Source organism: Equus caballus, chromosome X, assembly GCF_041296265.1.
Source record: "Equus caballus isolate H_3958 breed thoroughbred chromosome X, TB-T2T, whole genome shotgun sequence".
Lineage (NCBI taxonomy): Eukaryota > Metazoa > Chordata > Mammalia > Perissodactyla > Equidae > Equus > Equus caballus.
Genome location: NC_091715.1, coordinates 115,034,896 through 115,054,254, shown reverse-complemented (window position 1 = coordinate 115,054,254; position 19,359 = coordinate 115,034,896). Strand labels below are relative to the sequence as shown.

The following is a 19,359-nucleotide window of genomic DNA, read 5'->3' as shown; positions in this document are numbered from 1 at the left end:
CATTAAAGAAGGTTCAAAAGAGAGGACGAGCAGGGTTGTGGGTAGATGATAAAAAATACTTCTGTATGACCATTAACATCTAGCCAGTTACTTAAGCCAGACACCTGGGAATCATCCTAGGCTACTCACTCACCAGCCCAGCTGGTCAGTCACCAAGTCCTAGAGGTCTCACTTCTTTCACATCTCTCAAATTTAGCCCATCTTTACGTTTTCTTAGACTCACTGCTATCATAGTCTATCGTAATCAAAGCACTCATTTCTCTCCTGGGTTAACAGGCTCTTAAAGTGGTCTCGTTGTCTCTAGCCTGGAGCCCCCATCCAATGGGTCCTTTACAGTGCTACCAGAATGCTCTTTTTAAAACAAAAATCTGAACATTTTAATAAGTTCTTGATGAAAACCCTTCAAAGTCCAACCCCCGCCTCCACCGTAGCTTGCAGGATGAAGTTCAAATGTCGTAACACAAAAGGCCATTTAAAATCCCAATCCTGCCTACCTCTCCTACTACTCTCACACACGCACCCTTTGCTTCAGCCACATGGAATTTCTTGTAGTACCTTTAACATGCCATGCGCTTTCAGTCTTCATGCCTCTTCACCTGCTATTCGCTGATAAGCCCCTTCCTTCCTTCTCTCACATAGTTAACTCCTAGCTCAAACATCAAAGCTTTCCTGACATCCTGATTCCTAAGGTTAACTCCTATATCCATACAGTACCTTCTGTAGAATATTACCATCCAACACCGTAATTGTGGATATATGTATTTCACTAGTCAGCAAGGTCCCTGAGGCCAGAGAACATGTCTCGTTTGATTTTGCAAAATCCAGTAGTGTCTGGCACATGCAACAGGCACTCAAAAAACATTTGTTGAGGGAGTTCAGTTTTAGACCTATTAATTGACATACTTGAAGAACATGAAGGTGGAGAGATCCTATTATATTACTATGTGAAAAGAGGAGCACGCACAATAAGATCTCATTCTTGATTAAAAAACATAAAGCTATTTAAAGGAAACAAGAATTATGGAGCTAAAGCCAGTTCAGGACTGGAGGCAGCCAGCAAATATGTCAATTAAGAATGGCCAACGACAGAACTCAGAGAAACAGTGAAATTTAAGGGGGAGAAGAGGAAGAGACAGCAGGGACATAGAAAGAGAACAAGGAAAAACAGAACCATGGAAAGCTGAGAGGAGTACATTTAGAGTAGGGAAAAACTAGCGTCATACACTATAGAGCCAATAAAATCCCAGGAAAATACTGTTGAACAAGTGGACATTTTCGGTTCTCTTTGTTTACACTAACCTTGCCTAGATCAATACATAAGCAGCACAAGGGAGAGCCTGGAATAATATTTTGTTTTCTGCTGTTTAGGTTTAAAACTGGTTATATTTAACCCTCCAGTTCTGAGAGCAAATGAAAATCATTAAGATATTTTAAACTACCTGAAACTGTGTGATAAAGCATTTATTGAACCAAGAAGACGGAAAAATTAAAATATTTCAGTATCATTTTTCTTTCCTTAATTACCTCTTATTTAAGTATCCATTATTTAAAAAAAAAAACCTAACATGGAATTGAGGGAAGGGGATTTTGTTTAAGTTTACATTAGTAGTTTAATAGCTTGAATAATATTATTGACTGTCTGACAACCTTTAAGCATCACAATTTTTCATTTACCAATTCTAATAGAAGAAACTTTTGTTTCTAATGTATCTTAATTTTAATTAACTGCTTTCATGCAACTGTAATTTCTGATAAATGATAAGGCACTTTATGGTAGACAAAGCAAATCACAGTATTTAACAATAGTAACCATAAAATAATGAACATACCCCTGTATCTGTATCAGATTTTGATGAATTTAGACTTTCCTGAGAAGGTGACGGGGACACACGTCCTAAAAACATAATAATTGTAAAAAGACATGTATGTACACACAGACACAAAAAAAACATCAACCAGAAATAATGACACAGTAATACCTAATTGTCACAGAATGTAACATTCTGGAAAAATACATCATTTTAAACAAGTGAAGCATTCACTCTTTAAGCACCAAAATATTTGCTTTTATCATTTTTATATAAAATCCTTATAAAATAGCTTAACCATTTCCCCAATTTACAAAATACTGTTAAATCCTCATTACTCATAGTGAATGCATTCTTGTCAATCACAACAAGTAGCAAGATGAACAATAAAGGAGCAGAAAGGGTCTATGCTAGGGTAAGACTCCAGGGCCACTGAAAATAGTCTTTCTGCTCCAGGAAGGACAATAAAAGAAATGTACAGTAAACATAGTTTAACTTTTTGTCAACTCATTATCACCTTGAATTATGTATTATAACATGATGCAAGCAATACCTACAGGGCTACTAAAGTCCGCAGGTATACAGGGGTTCTGCACCACACCTGAAAAGGGATAAAGTCAAAAGCTTTGTGGTACCTTCTTCCACACGGCTAAGTGCTTTTTGCCGTTGACTTCTGTCTTACTTTTAGGTTTGTGGCTATTACGGAAAGTAGTGGTTGCTGCAAATGATTGCCAGATAAGAGGGATTATACCGAAAATGTACAAATACCAGATGTCTCTAGATTTTTAAAGCCCACAAATAAATAAAAAATACCTTCAGTATTGTACTTCATTCGCATATTGTTGAAATAGTCGAAAGCATTTTTTAAAGCCCATATTCTCACTACATTGTCTTGTCCAGCTGAGGCAAGTAATCGGCCACAGTGAGAAAATTTCATGGTCCAAACAGCTCCCTATGAAAACAAAGGAACGTTCAAAGTTATTACTTTAAAAGTTGAGACATGATTTTTAAGCCAAAGTAAAAAATAATGCCAAATTATACATACTAAGATAATGCTCACATTACTAACACCACTTAAAGCCAAGAGTCCAATGGTGCAACAATGCCACAAAGAGGGACTTTTAGAAGAAAGGCAGGATAAGATAGTTGCAGTTTGCCACAATCTAAACTAACAACTTCAAGACTCCAAACCTTGTCCACATATTAATGAAAACAGAGAGTTCTGAGGTGGCCAGAAATCTTCACAGTAAAAGCCCAAATCCTAGTTTGGGATCTCAGTCTCCTAGATAAATATAAGGGGGTGTGGGATAGGAGGGGGCAGAGTCCTCAGCATAGCATAGCACTAACGACTCCTGACCAGGGCTGAGGGAAGAATAAGGACCACCTTAGCAGTGACCCTCACAGCACTGGGCATTTAGAAGAAGTGTTGGAATGGTATGGTCTCATCCCGATTTTCTCCCCAGAAACAAGGTTTCACAGTATATGGCCAGAATTCCCAGATAAATACTGAAAATAGTGGTGAAGAGACAGAGAGAGAGAGTGTCTGAGTGTGTGTGTGTGTGCATGCGTGCACGCATTGGGGGGCGGGGTTAAAGATTGTGAACCCTTAAATTGGAAAAGCCAAATCCTATTACAACAAATACTGTTTAACTATTATAACATATATCTATGCAGATCACAAAGATTATCCAAATTAGAGGCAACAGCTCATTTACTGAAATAACATTCATTTCCACAAAATTCAAGTATATTAAGAAATTTGTCATTTGGAGCCTACTACAATGAGATTGCACTTCAAACTGGAAATAATGAAAAAGAATCAATACAGTACAAGGAAATTAATCGGATTCCTTAAGGAAGTTATTATAACCAACTCAAATATTTTATGTGTAGATTATAAGCACCAAAGTTTAAATTCCAATCTGGCTGCCATCTGATATGTTCATGGTTGCTTCCTTCCAGTTAAGCCAATTTTTAGATTTAAAATCTAAATAGATAAATAGATTCCCTGATCAAGGACCCACAGCATCATTTATCCAATTCTGAGTTTATTACTGCCTCCTCTGCGTTTCCAGCATTTTCAGGGGGTAACTGCAATATAATTTGTGCACTTTATCTACTTTGATACATTTTAACTCTGATAGAGAACTTGTGCCTCTAACTCTCTCCTTGTTCTAGCTGTCACTTTACAAAATATATTGAGCTTCTAAAATATTTGTGTAAATTATTTAAAATCTACCAGGGACCATTTTAAACATTTTTCAAAGTGATAGACTACTCTCTAACTTAACTGCTTTAAAGTGTGGTACCTTTACATAGCTTTCTTAATAACACAGGCCTAGAGTTTATTTACGTGATAACTCACTTCTTGAATAATTCAGATAGACTCTTCATTACCTATTCATTAAATCATATTAATATCAATTCACTCTTCTCGAGGCAGGTAGAAACACTACATCACATAAGAAGAGATCAGCTCTATAAAAGCCAAAGTATTTCTCTCAATGAAAACAGAAGCAATCCTGAAAAATAAAAAGGTTACTTACCATATGTTCACCACTAAGATCTTGCACCACTTTGATCTGATCAAAATCATAAGGTCCTTTGAAACCATGCGCTGCTTTAAATTTAACTGGTCTTGTGTACGGCATTCCTTCATCATCACTTGATGAAGGATCATCTTGATCAGTATGAAACACTGAATAGAAAAGCAACAGAAATCATCACTAGCTAACGTAGATGTAGCTACTATCATATTTTCAAACCCACTGCTTACCGAGAAAATTCATTAAATGGAAAAGCAAAATCTGTCTATTACTAAATAGCATATTAGTTAGGAGCATGGAGTCTGGTGCCAGTTTGCCTGAGTCCAAATCCAGCTCTGTCATTTATTATTGGTGTGACCACAGGCAAGGTACTTGACCTTTCTGTGCCTCAGTTTTTTCATCTATAAAATGCTGATAATAATGGTACTTACCTCATAGGGTTTTTATGAGGATTAAATGAGTTAATACAGGTGAAAGTGCTTAGACCAGTGTGTGACAAACAGTAAGTACTATACGTGTGTTTATTAAATAAACCAAACAAGTACAATCATGACAAAGGCATAGGAAGTTAAGATCTGTGCAAATTTAGAAAATTTACCTAATCTTGAAAATATTTAAAAAATAAAAGCCTTACAAAACTAATTTGCAACTGATTATTGAACACTTAACCCTTCCATGTTGCCACAGTCACAAAGTATGTACAAATTCATGTTTAAGATGCATATATTCATTTTGCTTCCTGCTCATAAAATTAAGTGATAGCGAGGGTAACATCATTTATTGAAATACTAAGATATTACCTATAAAAAAGTTTATTACTTTCAATGAAATAGAATGCTTCTTATAAACTACAGGTTAAATTCAGATGATTACAAATAAACTAAATATTCAGTTGAAATGTTCTATTCACTTACCTTCATCTCTAACACTTTTAACCTTATTCACAGCACGTTCACCATATTCCTCAGCAAGGTGCTTTGCTCTCTTTACTGATTTTCCTAGGAACTTCTTTAGTTGAGTCCTTATCAAAAGTACAACAAACCAAAATTATTTCTTATTAACTCAACTAACTGCAAAAGTTCAACAATTCAGGGGCCAGCCCAGTGGCGCCGTGGTTACGTTCCACTTTGGCAGCCCGGGATTCGCCAGTTCGGATCCCGGGTGCGGACATGGCACCGCTTGGCATGCCATGCTGTGGTAGGCGTCCCACATATAAAGTAGAGGAAGATGGGCATGGATGTTAGCTCAGGGCCAGTCCTCCTCAGCAAAAAGAGGAGGATTGGCGGCAGATGTTAGCTCAGGGATAATCTTCCTCAAAAAAAAGAAAAAAAGTTCAACAATTCATAGATAATCTCATTAGCTGTGACTGGTAAAGTGTATTTTTTTTTTTTTTTTGGAGGAAGATTAGCCCTCAGCTAACTACTGCCAGTCCTCCTCTTTTTGCTGAGGAAGCCTGGCTCTGAGCTAACATCCGTGCCCATCTTCCTCTAGTTTATACGTGGGACGCCTACCACAGCATGGCTGCCAAGCAGTGCCATGTCCGCACCCGGGATCCGAACCAGCGAACCCCGGGCCGCTGAGAAGCGGAACGTGCGAACTTAACCGCTGCGCCACCGGGCCGGCCCCTAAAGTGTATTATTTTGAAATAACTCCTTTTTTACATAAATAGTAGATCTTTGAGTTTCTCAATCCCTTGTTCTATGGAATAAATATATTCAAGTCAATATGATAACAAAGGAAACACAGCACTTCCCCCCAGTGTACAATACCATGTACTCCAGAGCACTGCTTTTCAATGGTGAAAAATAATCAGCTGGCGGCAATGGGGTGTGAGGGAGTGTTTACAGTGCAGATAGCTGGGCCCCATCCACAGATCATCCAATTTAGAGGGTCTAGGGTGAGGCCATGAGTTTGCAATGAGTAACTGCTTTGAGAAGACTGCTTTAGAGAGTCATCTTCAAAAATACATTTACCAATAAAAAGAAACTGTAGAGAGGTATTTACTTACAAAATAGAATGCTTTGGTAGCCTAAGATGGCCCCTGTCCCTTCTCTTTCAGTGTGGGTTATTTGCATGCAATACAGTTAGGCTGAGCTTTCCCAGTAGGTATTCCCAAATATAATGTAATGCAAGTATGCACCTCAAACTTTCATAAATAGAACTTACTTATTGCTTTTTCAATTATCTAAGTCTCAAATCTCATATATTAAGATTTTAAAATACAAAGCACAGTACACGATATTTAAAATGAAAACAAAATTTAAAATCAGGGGGAAATTTTCACCAATTCATGGGAGCTCATGAGATTAAGGATAGTATTTGAAAAAGTTGCTAAACTATATATACAAAGATGTCCACTGCTGCATTGTTTAGAATAGGTAAAAAGTATAGATCAACTGAATTTTCATTAACAAAAGAATGGATAAATAACTGATGACATATCCTGACAAATGGAGTACAATAAAATAAATGAGGCAGACCTCAGTTCTCTAAATGTGCCAAGCTTAGTCACCTCAGGGCCTTTGCACATGTGGTTATTTCTGTCTGGAACACTCCTCCCCTTGCTAATTTCCATTTATCTTTTAGGTCTTGGACCAAACAGCTCTCTCTCAAAAAAGCCTCCCCTGACTCTTTAGAACAGGTTTTCCTCTTATACACACTCACAGCACCCCAGACATTTCTTTTATAGTAATTACTATAAATGTAGTTAGATTTATCTTGGTAATTACATGTTTAGTGTCTGTTTCTCCGATTTAAGTGGAAGCTCTATGGGGGCAGAGACTGTGACTGTCTTCTTAACTATTGTATCTGCAGCATCTAACTCCCATATCTGATTGACAGAAAGACTCCAATATACTATTACTATCGGTACTGATATGAAAAGATGTCTATTACATATTAGATATTTAAAAAAAACAAGTTGATTCCAATGCAAGGAAAACATTTTCTTTCTTGTATGATCCCAAAATACGTATCAGAACTTACATAAGGAATGTTAATATGTGAATTGATTTCTATACAAATAAAAATCAATAAATTTTTAACAAATAATAAAGGTAAAATGTGTTAATTTAGAGCAACAAGCTGAAAAATATTGTTTTGATAGTTTATTGCAATTGAATTTTCAATGGCTTAATTTTACAAATCAATTTTAAATATTAAATATCATCTGAACTGCAAAAAATAAATAAATAAGACCAGGCCTATAGCTCATTGAGCATTTTGTCTCATTTCAGCAAACAGTGAAGAAAGAGGAAAAAAAAAAAAGCAAGTTGACAAACTATAGACACAGTATAATCCCACTTTTGTGAGAAAAAAAATTCTATGGAGCATATGTCTAATTATTAACACTGATTATTTCCAGGGGTGAGAGTACGAGAGACTTTCATTTTCTATTTTATGCATTTCTGTATTACTTCTGATAATGAGAAAACACAGATGATAAACCACTTTAAAAATTACTATACGGTCTCTGCCATCTGTAACTCTGAAGTTATATTTTCTGTATAACTATAGGTTTACTACTACTTTAAGCAAGAAAACAGATATTTTAATCATTTTGGATGAGAATATTTCTAAAATACATACTTTTGTGCCTTCTTCAATAGCACTTAATGTTCAATAAGTTTTTCCTTAATACATAGGGCCAGTTACCATCTTTACTGTTCTTTAATACATGGAGGGTTTTTCAAATGAATGGCAGGTGGGTCATAATATTAGTTCCCCCTCTCAGCCTTCAAGGCAACAGGGAAGGCCCAGGGAAGCCAGAAACTTGAGCCAGTCTCTTCTGGCCACCAGCTGACTCATCGGTTTACCCCTGCATTCAGTGCAAATATTACTATGTTCTATGTGTACTGTGACATAAGAAAAAGTGGAAAGCACTGCCATATGGAATGTTGTGGTATGTATGAGTCCTTTTATCATTTTTCTGATTCCTCTCTTGCAAGCAAAATATCACCTGACAGTTTCATGTATTGACTTACATAGTTTGCTGCTTCTATTTTGCTGTGAGCTCAGACACCAGATGACTAGATTTTTAAAAAATTATGTAAGAACTATGTATAATGGCTTTGAATATAGCTGAAGAGCTTTTCTTTTAGAAAAATGATGAGCTTTAATGCATGGAGTAACATCTCTCCTGGATGTTTATCTGTCTCATGAATAATTCCTAATTCTCTGATTCCTGATAATGGCATCGCTAGACAGTTAGGCTCCAGACATCTGAGGTGTTATCATATGCCTGCATTATGGATACACCTTTTCTAAGAATTCTCCACGCTTTCTTTGATACACTTTCCACACTAGGAAAAGATCACATTATAGCAGCAAATTCGCTTTGGGCCTTAGACAAAATTATTGCCAATTAAGTGACTTATGTAGAATAAAGCAAAATCTATATGCTCACCATTGTGCTAGATGTCTGAAGGGGAAACAGAAGGATGGTACGACCACAATCCTTTTGCAACATATAGTTTAGTTGTTTAACATTTATCTCGGTTTTTTTAAAATCAAAAACCAGTTTAAGATAACATAAAATAAAGGGCAAACGTAAATTATATAGACTATAGGTGTCACTGAAATTGAGGAAAGGAAGAAATTTGCTGTGAACTGGAGTGGTCAGGAAGATCTCAAGTAGCTGGGTTTGGAAAGATAAACAGAATTGGCAGAGATGAAGAGAAAGGGAAAAGGCAACTTTGAGGACAATCATGTTCTTCTACTAACACTCTTGGTACCTACCATCAGAAATAATACTGGCAGGATGCAAAATTTATCGGCCATTTACTATACATCAGATGCTATAAAAATGACCAACACAGCCTCAATGAACTGGGCTAGAGGCAGGCAGTGGTGGTGGTGGACAGACACATAAACTGGAAAGAGCATAGATTTAAAATAGTATGGTAGTTGTCATATTTTTTAATAAAAACTTGAAATGAAGAAAAGGGATGCAGTGTAACTCACGTTTTCTGTTTTAACCTTCCACCATCAGTATCTGTTGGCTGAGACTGTAACTTCTCTTCATCATCTGACTGTGCTGCATCATTACTACAAGAAGGGGAAGAAGTCACTTTAAAAGAAGTCATTTCCCCTACACTTCTCAAAAATCTCTATGTAAACTTATTATATAATTAGCTAATCAGAATAAGAAAAAAAGTATGTTAACATGCTTTATAGAAATCTAACTTAAATGATGACTGAGAATTTAAAGATGTGACAAATCAAAGAATAGAATCTTTAAGCAAGCTACAATGTACAAAATTTAGGAACTTATGAAAAAACCTACTACAAACAAGGCTTTTTGCTGGGCAAAACGTGCGGCACAGAAATGACAAATTAACTTGTAAATATCTTCCTCCTCACTCATCAGGCACATCATTTATTAAATTTTAAAAAGCTTTGCTTTCACAGAAATTATTCCTTAGATCTACGTACATCTCACAGTAAAGACCATCACCTGACTCTAAAGCCATTTCCTGACCCTACAAAGACAATGCAATTATTTATAAAATTTCTGATTCTTAAAGCAAGATTTCAGAAGACCAGGTATTCATTCCACATAGCTTTTTAGCCTGAACATGTTTTAATACTGTCTCTAGTATAATATAAATCATTTTAAAAGAAGGAACAAAATACTACAGGATTTAAGATACATACTATTTTTCCCGAGTAATTGTAGTCTTAAGAGAGAACAAAGTTTAAGAATACATACATCAACTCTGTTTTAATCCCAAATTAAAAAAAAAAAAAAAGACAACGAAATCAAATTAGGAACTGTCATAGTTCACAAACAGAGAAATCTTTACCACTCTGAAATACTACAAATGATAAATAATAACATTAGGCCATACCTTACATATTCCTTAGTCCTTCTCATGATGTGTAGAGTGAGAGGATTAATACCTGTTGGCAGTTTCTCTTCCGCAAGACTCAAAGGTATTTCTTCTCCAGTATCCAGGTTCTTAATCATTACACTGGCTAAAATTTCCTGAAGTCAAAAATAACACCAAGAGGACCTATAATTTAATTATCTTTCTGAGGCTACAAAATCCTCAAACATTTAAGCTAACGACCTTCTAGATACATTCAGTACTGTGTACAATAATTTTTAACATTTTTAGTGAGACAAAATTCACAAACTGCAAAATGCACTCATTTAAGGTGTATAATTCAATGGTTTTGAGTACATTCACAGAGCTGTGCAACCATCACCATTATCTAAGTGTGGAACATTTCCACTACCCCAAAAAGAAACCCCATCCCCATTAGCTGTCACATCTCATTCCCCTCTTCTCCCAGCCCCTGGCAACCAGACATCTACTTTCTGTTTCTACGGATTTGCCTATTCCAGACATTTCATATAAATTAAATCATATAGCATGTGGTCTTTGTGATTGGCTTCTTTCACTTAGCAAGATGTTTTCAAGGTTCATTCACACTGCAGCACGTATCAGAACTTCATTCCTTTTAATTGCCAAAAAACAGTGCACGTGGATGGATATACCACATTTTATTTATCCATTCATCAGCAATGGATGTTTGTTGTTTCCACACTTTGGCTATTATGGACAACTCTGTACATTTTTGGTGTGGACATACATTTTCATTTCTCTTTGGTGTATCCATTGGAATGGAATTGCTGGGTCATGGTAACTCAATGTTCAATATTTTGAGAAACTGCCAAACTGTTTTCCAAAGAACAATATTTTTAAACGTGATGTTTAAAATAAATGAAAACTAAGATTTTGCTTCAAAACTTCCTTCTGAATAATTTGGCCAATAGATGTATATTAAATTTTAATGGTAAGAAGCACTGAGCTGCATATACTATATATCATCTATCTACAACATCAAGTTCTTTTTAAGCCTACTTTCTATATAACATAGGTCTTGCTTTCAATACATTTATTCCACTATATAATTGTGTGAAAGGGTAAGTTTAAGTCAGAACTGCAAACTCCAGCATATTAAAAAAACAAAAAGTAAGACAATCTTCAATTTCCATTTTTTCTTCTACATCATGATTATTTTTGCCTAACAGCAATAAACTTAAAAAGATTTTTTAATCATAGTAAAATATACTTAATATAAAATTTACAATTTTAACAATTTTTAATTGTATAGGTCAGTGGCATTACATCCTCACTGCCATGCAACCATCACCATCATTCATCTCCAGAACTTTTCCATCTTCCCATTATAATTTTTATATTTTGTTTTTAAGAACAAAAGAAATCTAATTGTACCTCATCAGTAAGCTCTCTCCCAGAGTTGGATCTAGGTCTCTGAGGGCCCATCACTTCACCTGCTATTGTCTGCCCATCAGGTCCTTTTCCATTTTCCTGAAATTATAATTTTATAAACAGAAAGCAGACTGAGTCAATTTCTGTAAATATTTAATTATTCATTACCACACATAGTTCTAAAGAATTCCATAATTCAGATAATGGAGCCTACTGAAAATTTAAATGGAACACTCCATTTCAGTTCTTTATTACTCCCAGCATGTTTAAAAACATTGGGACCAAAACTACTGCTGCCCATGAAATAACATATTAGTAGTTTTGAAAGCAAATAAACGTTCTGTTTGAACCTGGCCCCAAAGCAATTCTCCACTAGGAGAATGCCAGCCCTAAGACTGCCATTAATCAGGGCTGTACGTGTGCATATCTCGAAAACAGGGGTTAGACAACTTTTTTTGTAAACAGCCAGATAGCAAGTATGTTAGGCTTTTTGCTTCACATATAGTGTCTGTCGCATACTCTCCTGTTTTTGTTTTTTTTTTTAACAACTCTTTAAACATGTAAAGACCATTCTTAGCTTGGGGATGCTAAAAAGCAGGTCACTGCCAACCTCTGCTCTAAGGCTGCTGTAAGACTATAGTGTCTTATCTCCCAGTATGCTAACCTACCCCAACCACAGCTATCACATAAGTAATCCTTGAGTTCCAGAATTTGTCTATGGTAAAAATTCATATTGTCAAGTCCTATCTATTACCTCATATATAGATATATAGCTTAGTGTATGAAGTCTTTTCATGATTCGGAAAAGGAAATTATAAAAAGTAAAAGGCCCCAATTTTGACCAATATAGGTCAGGTTAACAAAGACTGTAGCTGATGTTTATTAATATCAATAATATTACAAATAGCAGCATCTGTTGTTTTTTGAATGGCGACTACATGCCAGGTACTTGGCATACTTTAGCTCATTTCATCCTTGTAAGAAAGCTTCAAGGCAGGTTTCCCCCCCATTTTAGCAATGGGGCATCTGAGACTCAGATGTTATATAACTTGCTAGATTCGCCCAGCTACTTAGTAGCAGAGCTGAACAAGGGATGTAAGCAGGCCAGGTTTTGGGAACAAGGAAATATTTGGCTTGGAGAAGAAAGGTTTGACAATCAACAAACCAGCCAGTTGCAGAAAGCTGATAAAGCCTATATCAAATATAACACAAATTCACCAACCTGGGCAGTAACTATCTTATCTCCACTGGTAGCACTTGCCAAATCAAGAGAAGGCTGAGAATCCTTGACTGTACTCTCTGAAGCCATGTTCGCAGTTAGGAGAGTTTCAGATGTAATATTCTCTTTGGGTACTGCAATAATAATAATAATAATAACTAATATTTATATAGAATCTTATAGATAGCTTGAAAAGGGCTTTAACCCCTATTTGATTCTTATAACAATCCTGTAAGGAAAGTAGTTTTATTACTCTCATTTTATATACGGGGAGACCAGTATTCAAACAAGTTATTTAAATTCCTCAAGGCTATACAACTTATACATTAAAAGATCTAAGACTTGAATTCAAATCTTAGGTCTCCAAATCCTGTGTTGTTTTCACCACGCCACGCTGGTTCTCCAGTGACAACAGATTTGAAAGTCTGAAGTCAGCTGAAATGTTCAATTATAGTAATGTAACATCACCAATGTACATGCTTCACTTTTTATTACTAAAATAATAATTTTTATACTTCAGTCACCAACATGGTTGTACACAGCATCAACTCAACAAAACCAGAAAGGTAACAGTTTCAATTCAAAAATCTCCCCACAAAAATAGTTATTTCTCAATTAATACTTGCCATCTAGATCAGGCGTTTTAAGAGCCTCGAACTCCAATTCGCTTTTCTTTTTTCTTGGTGGTGGTGCAGGTCGAGATGGAGGTGGGGGTCTAGGAGGCGGGAAATTAGTTGGAGGGGGTGGGCGTGCTGGAACAGGCTTCTTTGTACTCGCCACTATGTCAGGCTCTGGAGTAAGTTGCCTTGGGGGTTTGGCAGGAGCCACTTCTTCCACGGCAGCAAAATCTTTAGTAGGTAAGGAGTTTGAGGATGCAGGTTCTAGAACATCACTTCCTTTGACTTCCATGGCTTCTTTGTTCAATACTTCTGTTTCAGTTTCAGGCACATTAACATTAAGCTGCTCAGCTGAACTTATTTCAGTTACCTTAGCGGTTTCATCTACTGGCTTCTCACTGGTGTCATCAGAAGGAAAACTTTTTTTTGATTCTAATTCAGTTTCTTCAAATACATTCTGACTCTCTGCCCTTTTGGAATCTTCGTGTAGTACTTGATCTATGGCTAACAGTCCAGGAATATTGCTAAGATCTGTTCCTGCCACGATAGGACTTGCAGTAGCCTGATCAGAGTGTCCTTTTCCTTTGGAATCCAAAGAGTCATCTTCAAGCTGTAGTACTTTCTGACTCTCCTCAATAATACTTTCAATAATCTGATGAAAGGTTAAAAAGCAGTTTTTAAAAAATAAAGCTATCTACAAGGACATTATAATAGCTAATCATTTATACAGTACTCGCTATGTGCCAGACAATGTTCTTAACACTTTTTAATCTTTTTTAATCTTTTAATCTTTTCAAGAACCTTATGAGATAGCACTCTTACTATCATCATTATACGAAGGAGGGAACTAAGGCACAGAGGGATCAAGTGATTTGTCCAAGGTCACAAAGCTAGTAAGTGAAGAAGCTGGCATAAAACCAGGGAGGTTGGTCCCAGAATCCACACTCTTAACCATTGTAATAGGGAATCTGTGTAAATAAGTGAATCACAAAATTTCAACCAATCCTGTAAAATAAAGTTCAAACCTAAATTTACATTCAGAGTCTTCTTGTCATAGTTCACTTACACATTTAGGCCAAGTTAGTTGCAGTAACAGCTTGTTGGTTTGAGCCTAGTTAACAAAACCATGAGAATCAAAACCACCTAGAACAAGAATTCAAGTTGTTTAGCTCTGAACTCAAGCCTATGACAGGAAAAGCCAGCAGATGCAGGGAGATTAACATTCTTAAACAGACTACATCTAATGCCCCACTATTCAGATAGATGGCAGGACCTGAGAAGAGTTCAAACTCCCAGCTCCCTTTTATTTTTTATGTGTAGCTGAAAAATACAGATTGGTTTTCTACGTCTTCTACCAACACTTAGAAGAAAATCTATTTTCTACTCAGTCCTGTCATTATTAACACATTAAATCTCCCAGCTCACTTATCTTTCCACCACACTCAACCATTCTGCTTTTTCAATTCCTTGGCCCCAGAAAGTTAACAGAATGTGTCACAGAATCATCCTGATCTGGCTTACCACAAATTCGTGCTAACTTGAACTGGATATTACTGCTGCTCAATAATAGTCATCCCTCGCTTCCCAACATATTCCATATATTAATTTTTCTCAACCTTCAAATTTTTACCCTAGACTTACTTGACTATTACCAGAGTAATATCAACTAGAGTCCACTTAATTTGTCAATTAGGAGGTTACTGAGCACTGAGTATCTTAGTGATAACAGAAATCAGATTACAGTGGATTTAAGAATGAATACGAGATGAAGACATAGAGACAGCACAGTCTACATTTTCAAAAAGTTTGGCTACAAACGAAAGAGGCTACAACAAAGTGACCCAGCATTTTTATAAGCTGCGGGGAAGGAGCCAAGGGAAAGGAAGACACAGTTCTGGAGAAGAAAGGAAAGAGGGTCTACTGTGCATTAGACCCAGCACACACATTTTCTACCTAATCATCACACAGGCCTTGTGAGGTAGCTAGACTCTCTCTCTTCCACCAATGCAGGAATCTGAGATAAAGGCAGTAAGAATTTTGCCCAAGGTCCCACAGCTAGTAAACTACAAAATCAAAACTGAAATCCAGGTTTCTCTCAGAAATCCAGTGTTCTTTATATTATACAATGCTACTTTGGACAGGAAAAAAAAAGAACACTAAACTCTCAGCAATGACACGAAAAAGAGGTAAAAGAAGAAAACAAGTTTGAAGGTAAGAGAAGTGAGAGACAATGGGAAGGAGTGAATTCAGGCTCCTTAGCCTCTAATGCCTACGTGCAGTGGGAAACAAGGTTATCTGATGAAAGTGAGCAGGATCCAAGTGGGCATAGTGAGCGTGAGATGAATGTAAAGGTTTGAAATAATCACTATGCATAATGGAAAGGCCTATGCCCTAAGGGGTTAAAATGAGGTTGAAAATCATGTCTTCCCTAATTCCTTATCTGAGAACAATCTCTCCCTTCTCTGAACTCCCATCATTCTTACTGTCCATTACAGTATGAACTATAATATAAATACAAGGTAGTATATGGGCTAGCTCTGTATAAACATTTTCTCCACACCAGATAATTAGTTCCTGGAAAACAAGGCTCATTTTTTCTACCTCTTGATATGCTTCCATAGCATCTATTTACAGTGCCTAGCCCTGTATGTTTTTCTAGATTCAGGGGTAGCAAGGAGGGAAAGACCAAGAGAACAGGGAGCATCAAGATCAACACAGAGATGATCATGCTAAAGCAACTATTTGCTTCACATCACCTCCCTGCTTCAAGAACCTCTTGCTTTGCCAGCCACCATAAAATAAAAACCAGATGTTTTAGTATGACATAAGAGGCATTTCCTTAATCTGGCCTTATCGTTGGCTCTAGACTCATCCTCAAACATTCTGCACACTCCTCCTCTCCTTGCCTTTGGTTATGTCTTTCCCATCTCCACCTGCCCAAATCTTACCTAGTCATCACGAACCAGCTTAGATGATACTTCCTCCATGAACTCCTCCCACTCCTACCTTGAAGCAGGAAGTAAAGTCTCCCCCTCAGTGTTCTTATAAAAGTTTGTAAGCTTATTTGAACACTTATTACATTTAGTTTTGTGTTTATTCAATTTCCTCTACTAAAATGTAAGCTACTGGGGAGAGGGATTGTATCCTGGTCAAGGGTATATCCCCACAGCCTTTATCATTAATGTGTGACATTTAATTCAACTGAAAAGGCTAGAACTTAAAAAGTGATACCTAGAGTCTAAAGAATCTACCGCCCCTAGTGTTTACTCACTATTTTTTCAGCTTCTAATCTCTCCTTAGAAGTCACCTTCTTTTACTACTAACTATAGATAGTTATCCATTTGTAATTTATCCTAAGAAAAAATTCTTGAAAAGGGAAAGAAAACTTCTAGTGGGAAAAACAAAAACATTTCAAGTTTTCCATAATAAAAATAGCTAGACACATTGAAATACATTTGCTTGATGGAAACTGATACATCAAGTGAAAACTATTGAAATTGTGTAGAAACATGAAAATCTAAAAATGGTAAGAGGAAAAGGTAGAATATAAAATTCTATCTATACTACAATTGGGGAAAAAGAAAAGAAAAGAAAAAAAAGTATGAGAATGAGTGAGAACCAGAAGGGAATGCTGAAAAATCAAGACAGCTATTTAAGCGGAGAATTGTGGGTAATTTCTGATTAAAAAAAAAATGGTACTACTCTTGTTATCTTATTTATGCTGATACACAATCTTATTTCTTCCAAAAAGGAAATTTTTCCTTTTAAAGGATAAAGTATAATCAATATTAAAATATATGGTTCATCACATTTCTAAATTCCAGAAGGGTAGAACAACGGCTCTCCATTGGAGGCGATTTTGCCTAGCATCTCTCCCCAGACATTTGGTGATGTCTGGAGACATTTTCAGTTGTCACAATGGGGTAGGGGTTGGGGGGATCCATTGACATCTAGTGGGTAGAAGCCAGGGATGCTGGTAAACATCCTACAATGCACAGAGCAGTCTCCCCCTTTCCCTCCACAATAAAGAATTACCCAGCCCAAAGTGTCACTGTTGAGAAACTGTGGGGTAGAGAATGTGCCATCTTGTTAGTCTCTGGAAATCTACTAGCTAGAACAGTGCCCAAGGCACAGAAAACACTGAAAACTATGAACACACACCATCTTTCTCCTTGGATTTTATCCTGGTACTGTAAACTATCTATTGTCAAAATTTTTATCTTGTGCTCAGTCTCTTCTAGTAAATCAAACTCCGAAGCTTCATAGAATCAATTCTTTAAAAGCTATCAAAGGCACTATCAGAATAACGACTTCTTGTAACCTCTAACTCCTAAAGATACCAAAATTTGCTGCACTGAGCTTTTCAATACCTTTAACTCTTGGTAGTAACCTCAAGAGTAGCTATATCTTATTCTAATAAAAATACAAGCATGAAAAACAAAAACACATTACAAAAAGTTTTTCAAAATATTGTTTCAAGGATAAATTACCAATCAGTTTGATTACGAAATGACTTCTAAAAAGGCTGATGTGTCTTCAATCGCAAAATTTAACAGATTCAAGGAACATTCACTGAACATCTACCACACACAGAGTACTATACTAAAAGAATATAGAAAATTTTCTGCTTTAAATATACCATATAGATATGACATCTGCTAAACTAATATTGACATTATATTTTACCAACCTTTTTAGACACATCTTGTTTCAATTCTTGTACAGGGGACTCATTTCCAAGTTTGTATGCAGTGTTCTCTGTTTCCTATTTTAAAAAGAAAAGAACAGAGACCAAACAAAGACATGTTTTCTTTCAACTTCTGTTTAAAGCAGATATAAACTAGAAAATGTAGCATTAATAAAGAAAAGGCCCATAGATGTTTGTATATGGATAGATGCTCAGAGATTTTATGCCAACTGGGACGAGAGTTGCATAAGAAGGTTACCAATCAGCAATTTTCTATTTTTCTACTGCAATAGGGTATTTTCCTTTAAATGTACCCAACTTTTTTTTTTTTTTGGTGAGGAAGACTGGGCCTGAGCTAACATCTGTTGCTAACCTTCTTCATTTTTGCTTGAGGCAGACTGTCACTGAGCTAACATCTGTGGCAATCTTCCTCTATTTTTTGTATGTGGGATGCTGCCACAGCATGACTTGATGAGTGGTGTGTAGGTCCACACCTTGGGTCCAAACCTGTAAACCTCTGAAGTGGAGCACAAACTTAACCACTAGGCCACCAGGCCAGCCCCCAAATGTGCCCAACTCTTTAACATCAAAAAACTGTAAAGGAAGATAAGAACTACTAAGTACCTTCGTAGCTTAAAAAGATTAAGGAGTTAAGCAAAGGGTTGAATGAGAACTGTTATTTTTCCCAAAGTATTGTTCCATAAATATGCATAAATATAAAAGTACATAACACAGAAAACCACATTCAGAGAATAATTTTCTTAAAAACTCTGCATGTCTTAGATAAAAGGAATGAAGAGTTAATCAGAAGTTAAATGAAGTCCTCAAAACAGTAACAGATGAAAAAATTAAACCCACCAAAAATACATATATATCTACGTATACATTCATATACACATACGTACATATATATATATATTTGGGAGGTTAGAGAAGGTAGAAATGGATACTACATTTCTCCTGGAAAAAAATTTGGGTAAAATAAGACAATCATACATTTGCAAATCTTAATACAATATTCTCCTCCATATTAACCTGTCCTTACATTTATAGAAGTACAGTAATTTGAATGTTACTACCAATACTGAGAAAAAACTTCATAATTCTTGGTGCACATTATAGCGCTTGTTAGAAAAAGGTCGCCATAAGCATTTTTGACAGATAAGTGACCTAAGGCATGTAAGGTTGTAAGTAAGTATTCAGGAAGCGCTTATACAAGTATCAGGATATGATCACGATAG

General features: G+C 36.2%; 1 protein-coding gene across 1 annotated transcript in view; it reads right to left on the bottom strand.

The window, feature by feature from the left end:
• WDR44 (WD repeat domain 44) overlaps positions 1 to 19,359 on the bottom strand; it is a 70,833-nt gene that overhangs the window by 20,502 nt on the left and 30,972 nt on the right. The window contains exons 3-12 of the mRNA XM_001488038.6: positions 18,122 to 18,196; positions 13,441 to 14,083; positions 12,818 to 12,948; positions 11,599 to 11,694; positions 10,204 to 10,340; positions 9,317 to 9,400; positions 5,269 to 5,375; positions 4,355 to 4,506; positions 2,622 to 2,760; positions 1,830 to 1,894 (exon numbers count right to left, since the gene is read on the bottom strand). Coding sequence (XP_001488088.1) covers positions 1,830 to 1,894; positions 2,622 to 2,760; positions 4,355 to 4,506; positions 5,269 to 5,375; positions 9,317 to 9,400; positions 10,204 to 10,340; positions 11,599 to 11,694; positions 12,818 to 12,948; positions 13,441 to 14,083; positions 18,122 to 18,196 — 1,629 coding nt within the window. The remainder of the gene's footprint in view (positions 1 to 1,829; positions 1,895 to 2,621; positions 2,761 to 4,354; positions 4,507 to 5,268; positions 5,376 to 9,316; positions 9,401 to 10,203; positions 10,341 to 11,598; positions 11,695 to 12,817; positions 12,949 to 13,440; positions 14,084 to 18,121; positions 18,197 to 19,359) is intronic.